The 12465-nt window shown below is 53.2% G+C and overlaps 1 protein-coding gene across 1 annotated transcript in view; it reads right to left on the bottom strand.

Moving 5' to 3' along the window:
- Window positions 1-2445: 2445 nt before the first annotated feature.
- The window catches only part of CRTAC1 (cartilage acidic protein 1), a 130809-nt gene continuing 120789 nt past the window's right edge, over window positions 2446-12465 (bottom strand). Inside the window, exons 12-15 of the mRNA XM_006756581.2 lie at window positions 7730-7875; window positions 5989-6031; window positions 3545-3688; window positions 2446-3085 (exon numbers count right to left, since the gene is read on the bottom strand). Of these exons, the coding sequence (XP_006756644.1) occupies window positions 2967-3085; window positions 3545-3688; window positions 5989-6031; window positions 7730-7875 (452 nt within the window). The 3' untranslated portion in view covers window positions 2446-2966. The remainder of the gene's footprint in view (window positions 3086-3544; window positions 3689-5988; window positions 6032-7729; window positions 7876-12465) is intronic.

Genomic DNA, 12465 nt, shown 5'->3' with positions numbered 1-12465 from the left:
TCTTGTAAAGGGTTTAGAACCGGTACCGACACTCCGAGCTCACCGAATGTAAGCTATTGTCATTTTACAGGGTACATTCCTGGGAAGAGCAGTATTCTTGGGCAGAATGAAAATGGAATTATTTTTATTATTTGTTTTTTCCTGGGAAAAAAAAGGCGGGGGGGACGTTCTGGCAATGCTGGCCCATCTTCCGGCTCTGCTGGAGTGAGTCCTGGCTGCCCACTTCAGAGAGGCTCAGCTCCTGCATCGGCATGGGCCCTCCCGGGCCCATTCCATTACTTGTCAGCCCCAAGGCATTCAATACTTCTGTTACAAACTCAAATCCAGCATAAGCCAATAAAGATGTCAGGAGTGGGGCTAGGGGGTAAAGGAAAGACTGAATTGTCTGTGTTTAGAAGGGGAAGGCAAGAGTTTGGGCCCCCAAGGGCCTCAGAGGAGGGGGCGTTAGAAGAAAGAGGGGGATGGGGATCCTGAGCCTGATAGCTTGGATGCTGTTCTGCGCCCACCCATCTGTGACTGGTTCAGCACAGACCAGTCCATGTCCTGGACTGAGGCGCTGGGCTCCTGGCCACTGGGGAGGCCTGTTATTTCAGAGCAGATCATGTTGAGCTGGTTCACTACCCACCTGTCCTCTATATCTTTTAGCCTCATATTTCTTCCAACACAAACACCTTGGGGTCAGGGGACTTAGCCACGCATTGGAGGGACCTCGTCATATTCTTCATGGGTGGGAGGGGGATGGAGGCTGATGATTTCACACAGGAGGTTCTCAATGAATGCTTGTGAAATAAATATATGAACGAATGAAGAGAGCTTGCTTTCTGGTATAGCAACCCCTACACTAGAGCTTTTAGAAAGCCCCTCTGAGTCCCATTCCTATCCCATGTGCTGGGCTATGGTTGGAGGAAGGCAGTGTGGGGACAGCAACTTACCACCATATGCCAGAGCCTAGCTCAGTACGTGGCACATAGTAGGTGTTCAACAAACATTTGGTGAATAAGTGAGTGAATGAATGAATCTAATGAAAAGCCTCCAGGATACTGTGGTTGTGCTCTTAAGAGCTGGAGGGATTTTGAACTCCTTAGTAACTCATCTGGCATCACTGACCAAGTAGGATAAAGCAACACAAACATGCCCTCTTGTAAGAAACTCCAAGTGCGGGGATCCGTGGTTACTGCCGATAAGCCGTCCTCGGGAGTTTGCTGTCACCCTGAATTGCGGACGTCCTTGGCAGGCCGCCTCACTAGCTGTCCTGTCCCTTTTACGGGTGTTGTGTGTGCGGCCAGTCAATGGACACTATTGTCTTGTCATTTACCATTGCATTTGGAGCCATCACCTCTGTGGGTTTTGGGTTTTACTTATCTTATATCTTAGGTCCATTTGTTTGTTTCTAAAAAGGCAGCATCTTGCGGGATATCTCGGGAATAGTCTGAACAGTGACAGGGCTGTCTGTTACACGCCCCCTCCCCCGCCCACCCCGACAAGACGGTGTGTGGGAGAGGGCTCGGTTCTGGCTCGGAGACCAGCTCACTGTGACCTTGGGCAGAGCACTTCATCGCGCTGAGCCCTATCTCTGGGGCTCTTTGAGATTTTAATTCTATGTCAACACACGGGAGCGGGCTTCCCGGAAATGGAGTGATTTTTAAGTTGATGTATGCTTTTCTGTGAAATTGTAGCTATTTTTATTGGAAAACTTTTCATTTAAGCTCATGTGCTGAGTGTAAAAACAGCACTAGCTACAAGGCATTCATAGTTTGTGATTTACTTGGAGTATTAATATTATATCAGAAAATGGTAGTTTTTTGGTTAAATATATTTTTAAAAGGCTTCTGCATTCTTAAGTGTGATTTTATTATGTCTTGGGGTGACTTTTCTTCTCCATGAAGAATAGATCTGTGATTTATAATGAACTTTCACATCGAGGCTGGCCATGGAACTACTCTATGGCTTTGCGTCATTCCCAAAGCCACAGGAGCTTCTAGTTTCCAAGCATATTGCAGAGGAGACCAGGTTGCAAGCTTCTTTCTAGAACTCAGGGTAACCTGAGACCAGCCATGCCTATGTCCAGCCACACACCGAGGTGTCTTAGGGACACACCAGCCCAATTCTTACTTCGATGAGGCTCCGAGTGGAGAACTGGCTTTCCCCAGGTAAGAGGCCTAGAATATGTCTAGATCTTGATTATCCCACGTTCTGAACCTGGTGCAAACCCCGTCGCCCAAAGGTGAGCATCGATGCACGTACCCAAACCATTGTTCGTGCCCAGGGACACGTTCCCTGTCCCATGATGGGCTTTCCAAGCACCACATGATGGAAGGGCTGCTGCTAAGCTGGCACTCCAACCAGCATCGACTTTGCCCTGGACACATTTTTTCCCCTACCAGCTACCAGCTAGGCAGACAGTTTATTGGCATAATTTCTCCAGAAAGAGGTGGGAAGACTTAGTAAGTTGAAACTTTAACATTTTTATCAAGAATCCCAAAGGGCCACCCTTTTCTCCTCCCGTTGTCACCACCAACCCCCATCAGGCGTTCTCTACACTAGGAAGTCAGGGCGCACAGAGCAGAACAGCACAGGCCAAACCAGCAGGCACATGATACATCATTGAACCAACGGAGCCACCGCCACCTGAGAGCCATCTTTGTGAAGGGCAGAATGAGCCGCTCAGGATACAGGAGAGACAGGGCTATCTGTATTCTTCTGGAGTGAGGGAGGCTGGATTGGGGTTGAGGGGGAGACTTTCCTTCCCTGTTTTCTCAGAAAACATGCAAAGAAAGGCTTCACACACAACTAAGGTTACACACAAATCAGTATTTCCAAATTCCCTTTTCAAAGATGGCCGCCCCCGCTGTCCATTCAGAGAGAGCTTGCAGCAGAATCTTGGGGCGTGGAGAGAGAGACAGGCAGCAGGAGAAATCTAGTTTTCCACAAAGGTTGTTGGTTTTTTTTTCCTTTATTGTTGGAATTTAAAATGCATAGAACTGAAGGCAAAGTCCAAGGCCTAGAGAAAGATATGAGGCCCGAGAGAGAGGCTCTGAGATTCTAAAGGCGGCAGAAGGATACCCACCTAAAAAGGCCACTTGAGCTGCAAAAAGGATGGAGCAGAGATAGAAAATGGGAAAAAGAGAAAAGGGGTGGGGGTGGGGCCGGGGAGGGGGAAGGTGTTTGGGAGGAAGAAGACAAATCAATACCAGTTCAGAAATTCAGACAAAGATACGGAGTAGGCGCTAGTTTAAACCCCAGGTAAGAATGGATGGGCCGGCCTCCAGGTAGGAGCATTTGTCTTAGAAAATGTGAGAAGGGAGAAATCAGAAGAGCAACGGCCGGAGAGCACAGCACCCAGGGGCCCTTCAGTTGGTGGCGGTAGTGGTTGAGCTTCTCCAAGACTCTGTCATGTCTCCCTGGAGACTCAACAGGGGTCTAAGGAGACTCCATCCAGCCAGGAGAAGGCAGGGGCTGGGGACCCTGATCTGGGGCCTCCCCAGAGCTCCCCAGCAGATGGCCAAGTCTTTTTGCTACTGGACTGTGGCCGGGGCTGACTCACCCACACAGGCTGTGCCATCTTCGTTGGGCTCGTAACCCCGACTGCACTTCTTGTTGGTCCGACATCTGTAGCTTCCGTATGTGTTGACACACACGGGCTTGTCTCGAGGGCACACGAATGGGAACTGGATGCATTCGTTGGTGTCTGAAAAGGAAGGGAATCACTCACTCAGGAGGGCGTAGGTCCTTGCTCAGGCTCTGCTGTTCCACCCGCTCTGTGCCTGGGACATGTCCCTTATCTCTGGGCCTCAACTTCTTCACTTCAGGCCCCTTGTCTGACTCCTACTGTGCTTGACCTCTACATGTTAGGGGTGCTCAGGCTCAGTCCTGGGTCTTCTATCTACCATACTTTACCTAGGTGGTCCCTTCATACATGAATGATTCTAGACTTCCTATCTCCAGCCACAACCTCTCCCTGGGGCTCTCGACTTGTGAATGTGTCTAAAATGCATCTTAAACTTAGTAGGTTCCAGATGGAACTTTAGATTCCCTCTAGTCCTCAAACCTCTTCTGCCCCCTCTTCCCATCTTCCCTAACTCAAGCAGAAACCAGTGATACCCAATTCTTTCTTTTTCCTTATCTCTGCAGGCAATGTAACAACAGATCCCATTAGTTCTGCCCCTACGGTATCCCCCTTGTCTGCCCACCTGCTTCCCATTCTCATTCTTCTACCACCAGCCATTCCCAGCCAGCACCGTCTCTTGCCTGGATTTCTGCAGCTGCTTCCTGACTGGCCTCTTGGCTTCCACGCCTCCCTCCAATCCAATCTGCAATTCGGCAGCCAGCGTGATCTTTTGAAAGTGTGACCACGTCATGCTACTCTCCTGTAAACTGTGCAGGGCCCTAAGAGCAAAGTCCAGACACCTTTCCGGGGCGTCAAGACTCTCCCGGACTTGGATCTGGCTCCTCTGTCCTCTCTGGGTGCATCGGCCTCCTTCCTGCTCCTCTGACATTCCAAGCCTTTTACCTGCCCCGTGGTCCTCACTCTTCCCTCAGGTATTTCCATGGCCAGGCCCTTCTCATCCTTTAGGTCTCAGCTCAAAGGTCCCCTCCTCTGAGACCCTTCATGACCACTCTACCTAGAACAGTCTCCAGAGAGCTCCTTGCTTAATGGGTTCTTAACTCATCTAGTCCAGCTATTGGGTCACGAGTGATGGTCTGCCTCCCCCCACTAGGATGAACGCCCTCCAGGGGAGGTGCTTGGCCTGCGTTCCCAGCTCCCCACATGGGCCCGGTGTGGGGGAGGCACATATATGTCCACTGGAAAGTGAAACGGAAGAGGCGGCTGGATTGGTGATCTCACAGGGACCTTCCAGTGCCCAAGGAAGGTGCTGGAATTTCTGTGTGTGCACCGTCCGTTTGGAGTGGCTAGAGTGGGGACATGGAGAGTGGAGGGGACTCCTTTTCTCCTCAAGCCTCTTAGAGCCCTCCTCCTCCACTTCCTCACCTGTGGTCATTTGTCCACACAGTGCCCTCCGGCCCCTCTCTTGGCCTGGCAAACTCCTCATCACCCCTCAGGTCTCAGCTTAGACCTTGACCTCCTGGGGCGTCTTCTTGAACCCTCCTTAGACTGGTGTGGGCCCCACCTCTTTGCCACCCCCACCCTCCCCTCCCCCACCCCAGCCTCTCACACTCTGTGGGCATCGCTGTGAACTCGTGTGCCTCTCCCATGAGCTCTAAGCCCTGGTGAGGGACTCTCTGTCGTGTTTACTCTTGTATCTCAGGAGCAAACACATTTGCCTGGGCGGACGGACATCTGCAGGGGGGACTTGGGAAGAACGCTCCCTGAGGGCTGAAAGGCAGGAGGCATCTTGATCTGACCCCTTACTGTCAGCCAATGGGATGGAAGACATCTGTGAACCTTCTGGATGCCGAGCCTCTAGGCTGCCCACCTCCCACTCCAGTCCCTGGGGGACTGTCAGGTCACCGGACCTTCCCAGAGCTGCCTTCCTGGCAGTGCCACAGCCACCTGCCCACCTCCCCCCATACTGCTCAAGGCTGCCACCTCCTTGTACTGAGACCATACCCCACACCCTGTTAGCTCCAGTGCCCTTGCTGCTCCACCGGTGGCCAGGCTGAAAATGCCAGCTCTCCACGGGGTCCTGTGCCAACCCAGCCTCCACCGCCCCCAGCAGTCAGGCCTCCCTGTGAGCACTGTCCAGGCCGTGGTGTGTCTCATGGCCATTCTCTCTGTATTCACGGCACGGAAGCTCTGCCAATTCCCAGAACTGTGGTGATTCAGCCTGCTGGTTGCTAATGTCGCTCCCACCTCAGTGAGTCACTTGGCGGTTGTCTTGGCATCTGGAGCCCCGGGGACAAACAATAGGCTCCCCTCCCCACTTTCTACCCCTTGTCGGCAACCTGAGCCTTGCCAGGACTCAGGTTGACCGTCCCCAGGGAGATTCTGGCCTCTGCTCCATCCCCCGGTGCCTGCAGGCAACTCACCCATGCAATGGCCATTTTCCTGCTGGGAGAATCCTTGGCCGCACTGCAAAGTGGGCAGAAGCAGAGACACTAGTGAGTTGAGAAGATGGCATCTCAGGCCCTATCACAGCCACAGGCAGTTGTCACCCCGGCCCCAGGAGGGATGTTCTTAGCTCGGGGCCTGGAGGGAGCCCCTCCCTGCCAGGACTCCTTCCCTGGCACTGAGAATAAGACACTGGGGGGAGGTCAAGAACAGATTCCGTCCAAACTCCTGCTCATTCCCCTCACGTGGGACCCACATGTCTGAGCGGGGACAGGTAACAGAAACGGGCCCTCCTGTGGCCTTGCCTTGAGACTGAGGCTGGGTCTCACTTGAGGCAAAGGGTAATGAGGGGTGGGAGAAGCTTTCTGAGGTGTCTGCTCACTCCCCACACCCTCTTCTCTGAGAACCTGCCCCACTCACAGGGGTGGCACCTGCAAGCCAGTCCCCCCACCCCCCCATCTCTCTGGGCAAGGCCAGCTGGGCCAGGGGTGGGCATCCCAGCAGGAGGGATGAGTCAAAGATGCTGTGGCTAGAATCTGAACTGAGGCTGAGATGGATTTGGAAACAGATTTGGTGACTCCAGGCTGTGGGGGCTTTGCTGTGTCTATATGGGGGTTTCGGGGACAGCAGACTGGTAGCAGGTCAGGGAGACTCAAAACAACACTCTACACAAGACAGAAAATGTCAGCTGTCAGCACCGAGGGACAAGGGTGGGGCGTGGGGATTATTAGAGAGGGGTAATGACCTCCTCATCCCCAGGCCAGTGCAAAATGACAAAGATCCTTGAGCTCCTGGGGTGGAGGCCACTGAGCTGCATGGTTCCTGCTCACCCTCAGCTTTCCATGGACTTTGTGAGCTCCCCTAGAAGTCTTCTTAGAGGTCTCCTTAGAGGTCTCCTTAGAGGTTTCCTTAGAGGTGAATTTAGGTGGGTTCCTGTTATTTGCAACCACGTGACCACCATCAGAGTTGGAATCTAGAGCTCTTTCTCCAAGAGCTCCCAGAGGCTGGACCCCACCCTCAGAACGAACACAAGGCTTGACAGAGATTTGGAAAGAGCTGGGAGGGAAACAGGAGACCTGGGGTCAATTCTTAACTCTGCTCCCAACTGGTTGCACAGCCTGGTGGGTTCTCCCACTTGGTCTCAGTTTTCCTCCTCTGTAGAATGGGTGCAAAAATACTTGGCCTGCCAATACCCCCAGATGTCTGTGAGGAGCAGAAGAGATGTGCGTGTGGTACTATTGTGCAAACTACACATGGTGGGATCATCATAAAGCCTGCCCTTTGCTAGGATTTCCATCGTTCTAGAGCAGTGGTTCTCAACCTTCCTCATGCCGCGACCCTTTAATACAGTTCCTCATGTTGTGGTGACCCCCAACCATAAAATTATTTTCGTTGCTACTTCATAACTGTAATGTTGCTACTGTGATGAATCGTAATGTAAATATCTGATATGCAGGATGTGTTTTTATTGTTACAAATTGAACATAATTAAAGCATAGTGATTAATCACAAAAACAATATGTAATTATGTATGTGTTTTCCGATGGTCTTAGGCGACCCCTGTGAAAGGGTTGTTCGACCCCAAAGGGGTCGCGACCCACAGGTTGAGAACCGCTGTTCTAGAGGCAAAGTCTGCAGATTCCCGGGAATCCAGCTGCAGCCCATAGGTTTGTGGATGAGGCCTCTTTTCTGGCCATCAGGCCCAGATGCCCCTCTCACCTGCAGTGGGGCTGGGTCCTGAAGTCTGTCCTCATCCCGGGGGTAGGGGATCTCTAGCACCGAGTTCATCTCTCCGCTGGCCACGTTCCGGCTGGCCACCTTGCCATCTGGCCACGTCACCTCCACGCTGCTGGCTTCATCCTTCCCTGAGGGACAGAAGGAGAAGGGGTCAGCAGCAGGGGACAGCGGGAGGGGGTTCTCGTTCATTTCCTCATTCATTGAATAAAAAATATGAGCTGAGCATGGTTCTCAGTGCCGGGGGAGCCTAGAACGTGCAGAGTCCAGCAGCACTGCAGTGATGCTGACGTCCCGTCTGTGCCGTCCAGCACGGTGGCCACTAGCACATGTGGCTGTGGAGCAGGGAAGTGGGGCTAGTGTACGAAGGAACTGAATTTTAAATTCGGTTTAGTTTTAATGAAGTTACACTGAAATAGCCCCCGCCCCCGGCTAGTGGCTGCCCTATTGGACAGTGGCACGCTAGAACTTTCAGTGGACAGGCCAGTCAGCAAGAGGCTGTTTTTGGGAGAGGGTAAAGCCTAGTGATGAGCAGCTGGCTGTGGAGTCCTGGGTTCGAATCCTGGCTATACCACTTACCTGGGAGGTTGGAAAGAACACGGTGGGGTGGCTATCTGGGAGACCTGGGGACATATCCCAGCTCTGCAGCTGATTTGCTGCATTATCGGGAGCATATCACATATTTATCTTTATATTTGTACTAGTAGCCCTGAGCATGAATCTGTGCACCAGTAGCTTGCCAGTAGCTCACTGCTGCCCTCTAGTAGCTCTCTGCCCACTGCCCCGCCCTCCTGTAGCTCCTCCCAACCCCCCCATAGCTTGCTGCCCTGCCCCCTCCTGTAGCTCTCCACTGCCCGCTTGTAGCTCGCTGCCACACTCTTCTGCTGATCCGTGATCTGGTCGTTACATGGTCGGTTGTTACACTTCACGGCGTAATGACCATTTGCATATAACATCTTTATTATATAGGATTTATGTTTATTATGCTTATATTTATGTTATAGCCTGCTACGGGCAAGGCTCTTTTTGTCACTGGGAATGTCCTGGTTTTCAGAGAGCTTCCACTCTAGTTGGGATAGACAGGCAAACAGATGAACAAGTAAATGGTGTCAGCTATTGACAGGTTCTCTGAAGAAAATGAAAACAGGGAAATGGAGTGAAGAGGCCCTGGGGCTGGCTGGGCTCAGGGCCATCAGGGATGGGGTCTCGGGGAGAAGGCATCTGAGCTGAGCTCTAAATAAGAGCTGAGGCGCTTAAGACGCAGAAGGTGGCCGGCACAGGGGCAAGCCCACGCTGCGAAGCCGAGACGTGGACAGAAGCTGACAGAGAAGCTCGGAGAATATTCCCGCTGCACCCACCGCACCCATCCACGGAGCCGTGCATGACATCATTGGCAGAAAACAAGTTGGAGAGATTTGTCAGGTGTTTAGGCATTGTCAGAGCCGGCCCGGCTCCCTGCTTACGGCGCCGTGGCAAGGTCAGGCTAATGGTGATGGATTGGGGTGGAGAGGAGAGGGAGCTGGGCCTTGCCTGCGGAGAGAAGCTGTTCTAGTCAGTTCCCTGGGGAGGAGGGAGCTCTGCAGGGAGGTGGAGAGGGCGCAGCCCCTTGTTATCACCCACCCACGCTGACCGGATGTGGGCGGCTGCTCAGGAGTCCACACTCTCAGACACTCCCTCCACCCACAGCATCACTCGTGGGCTGAATACATAATGTGTCACCCAATGGAGGTGCTCCTTTCCCCTTAATGTCTACAGACACTGAGAAAACAGGTGGGACTGAAAAGTGCCTTTGAGTTGATAGTAGCTTTTGGTCAGCCTTGTCCATCCAGGGACTTCACAGTGGTAGATACTCTGGGGCAGAGGGTAGTTTGTGAAACATCTTCCTGTATACAAAGGGCTCCCATGGTTCAGAAAAGGCGTGGGAGCCATGCCCAGACTCTGGGGAGAGATGCTGTGTAGACTCCCGTGCAGCCATGGCTCTGGGGTGGGGCTGAGGCCGCGTGGGGTGCAGGGAGGCCCAGTTTCCCTGTTACCTTCCAGCCGCCCAGCTGCTGTGTTTCCAGTAAGTGAGGGCAGGGGCCAGCTGCTACTCGGGAGGGTCAACGCGAGCGGCCCCTCTTCTGTGGGCAGGTGGGCAGCCGTGCCAGCCGGAAGCTCCCAGCAGGAGCAGAGACGCCCACGCGCGATGCAGCTCTTCTTCTCACACAGATCCTCCCTCCCGGGCCGCCCTCGGGTTCCGGGGTTTGCTTTATTCAGCTGGAGACATGTCTCAGAACCCCTCCACTGCCCCACCCCTCATTCTACAATAACTCCTCTCGGGGAAGGGGGCACAAATGGGGGTGGGTGGCAGCGACAGACTTCTTTTGGGTTTGAAGCAGTTTCTGGAGGCCCTGGCATTTGCAGGGTGTGCAGTGTCCTTATGTAAAAAGTAAACATTTTTCCATAAAAAAAAGGAGACAAAGAGAAGCAACTGTTTGTCACCTAAGCCAACAGAACAGCCCCATGAATACATCTCCCAGCCGGGCTGAGGTGCCACAAATAACTCAAAAGAGTTGCCGAATATTCATAGATGATCACAAATTTACATCCTGGGTTTGCTGCACATATTTCTGAGTCCTGCTTCCTTCCTTCCTCCAGGCCCAGGGCGGGGCCGGGCTCTGAGATAAGAAAGCCGGGAGAGCACATCTCCGTGGGACTTGCCGGTGATTATTTTGCTGACTGGGGCCTCAGTTTTTCCATCTGTAAGGTGGGGGTATGACCTGAGCTCTAGCACTTCAGGGAAGCACAGTTCTTCCCTGGAATGTGAGCCCTGCCCCGGCTGTCGCCTTCAGCATCTCCACCCTCGTCATCTCAGACGTGGGGGCACCTTGCAGTTCCCAAAGGGCTTTCACTTGTTGGCAACAGTACAAGACAATATGTTCCCCAAACTCTACCGGGCGACTCTCTGAGAAAGAACCTCAGATCCTCATGGCAGCTCCATGAGGAAGGTACTAGTTTTACAATTTCCACTTTAGAGCGCAGGGAGCTGAGACTTGGAGAGGTGACGTGAATTGCCCAGCTACCCACCTAGGGAATGTGCGATCCCCAAACCCACACCTGCTTGGCGAAGTAAAGTGAGCTGCAGGGGTCCGCGCTCGGACTGGAAACCCAGGCCCTGGCCCTCAGGCCCGGCTGTTCCCTCTGCCCCAGACATTGCCGATTTCATGCAGCTGCACAGCCAGGGTTCCCCCAACCCCCAGACACTGCATGGGGACTGCCCCACGTGGCCTGTGTGCCAGGCCTGTGTGCCAGGCCTGTGGGTCTGCGAGCAGAGGTGGCCCCATTAACCAGCCACAGCCCTCTGGCAGCTTTGAAAGGACAAAGGCCAAGCGGGCACAGAGAACTGTGCTTTTCAGAAGAATCACAAGAGAAGCAGATGGTGGGAATACAGTTGGCGGAATATCTTTGCACTTTAATAAAGCAATCTTCATGTGGGCCACTGAATTTTCCTTCCCTAAATGAGCACCAGCCGGCATGAAGGCAGCTCTGAGTCACTTGCAAACAACTCGCTGAAAGGAAGGCAGTGTGTATGTGCGTGTGGGGTACCCTCAATGCCCGAGGTGGGCTGGCCGAGTCGGGGAGCTCCTAATGGAGGCTGGTGGGGGGGGGGGAGTAGATTATTGGTATTTGTTTTCATATTTTGGATTTTGTTGAGCTGCCTCAGCCCTCTGCTAGCTAGGAAATGAAGACCCAGTGTGTGGGATACGCAGGAGTGGGTGGGCAGAAGCAAGCGGGGCACTCAACAAGGGCTGTGAGTGGGAACACTTATTTATGAGCCTGGTGGGCCCTCTGCACCAGGAGGAGCAGGGAGAGGCCAGGGCAGGGTGGGGAGGGGAGGAGAAACAGGCCAGGGGCCCTCTGAGCAGGGGTGGCTGGGGTGGAGGCTGATGCCTCCAGAAGGGACAGTTCTGTAGGATGAAGCTGAGAGCGCTCTGTGCAAGAGTGGGCCCTCTGGGAACCCCCCGAACAATGAAAGATCCAGCGAGGTACCTGACTTTTTATGGTGTGATTCCACACAGCCCAGATCCTCTGGATTTGAGAGTACATGGGAGGGTCTGAGAAGCTGAGTCCTCTAACCACACAGCTCAGGGCTGACCGAGCAAGGCCTGCAGCTCCTGCCAGTGCAGAGATGAGCTGGAGAATGTGCTGGTGGGAGGGCGGGGCGGGGGAGAGGGGGTGTGAGGAGAAGGAAGCACCCAGAGGCTGTCTGCTGAGAGGCTCATGTATGCACCCACATACATGTCCACATGCTCATCATCCCTGGCTGCAAAGTCAGGAGGAGGTAGGGTGATCCATGGAGGGAGGGAGGAAGCAGGGGCAGGTGGGGTGAGCAGGCACGTTGTGAGTGCTGGAAGGGGAGCTTCCTGCAGGCCTCGCCCCTTAGAGACCTTTGCCTTCAGCACAGCTTCAAGCCCCACATCTACTCGGTACTTTGCACCTTTAAGGCAGGACTTTCTTGCCTTCACGCTCTAGACATGCTCCTTCTTACCCCAAACATCACAAAACAAACTGCTCAGGATTGAGAAACGTCAAACTATCCATCAGTAGGGGACTTGCTAGATAAATTATGAATGCTTCCACACAATGAAATACTGTGCAGCAAAATATTAAAACAGCTGCCATCCAATCCAGAAATCCCACTTCTGGGTATTTAAGAAAACAAAACAAAAACACTACCTCGG

The sequence above is a fragment of the Myotis davidii genome, unplaced genomic scaffold (assembly GCF_000327345.1).
Source record: "Myotis davidii unplaced genomic scaffold, ASM32734v1 scaffold332, whole genome shotgun sequence".
Taxonomy (NCBI): domain Eukaryota; kingdom Metazoa; phylum Chordata; class Mammalia; order Chiroptera; family Vespertilionidae; genus Myotis; species Myotis davidii.
The sequence above is the reverse complement of the archived record's forward strand: the minus strand, read 5'-3'. Positions and strand labels throughout refer to the sequence as shown.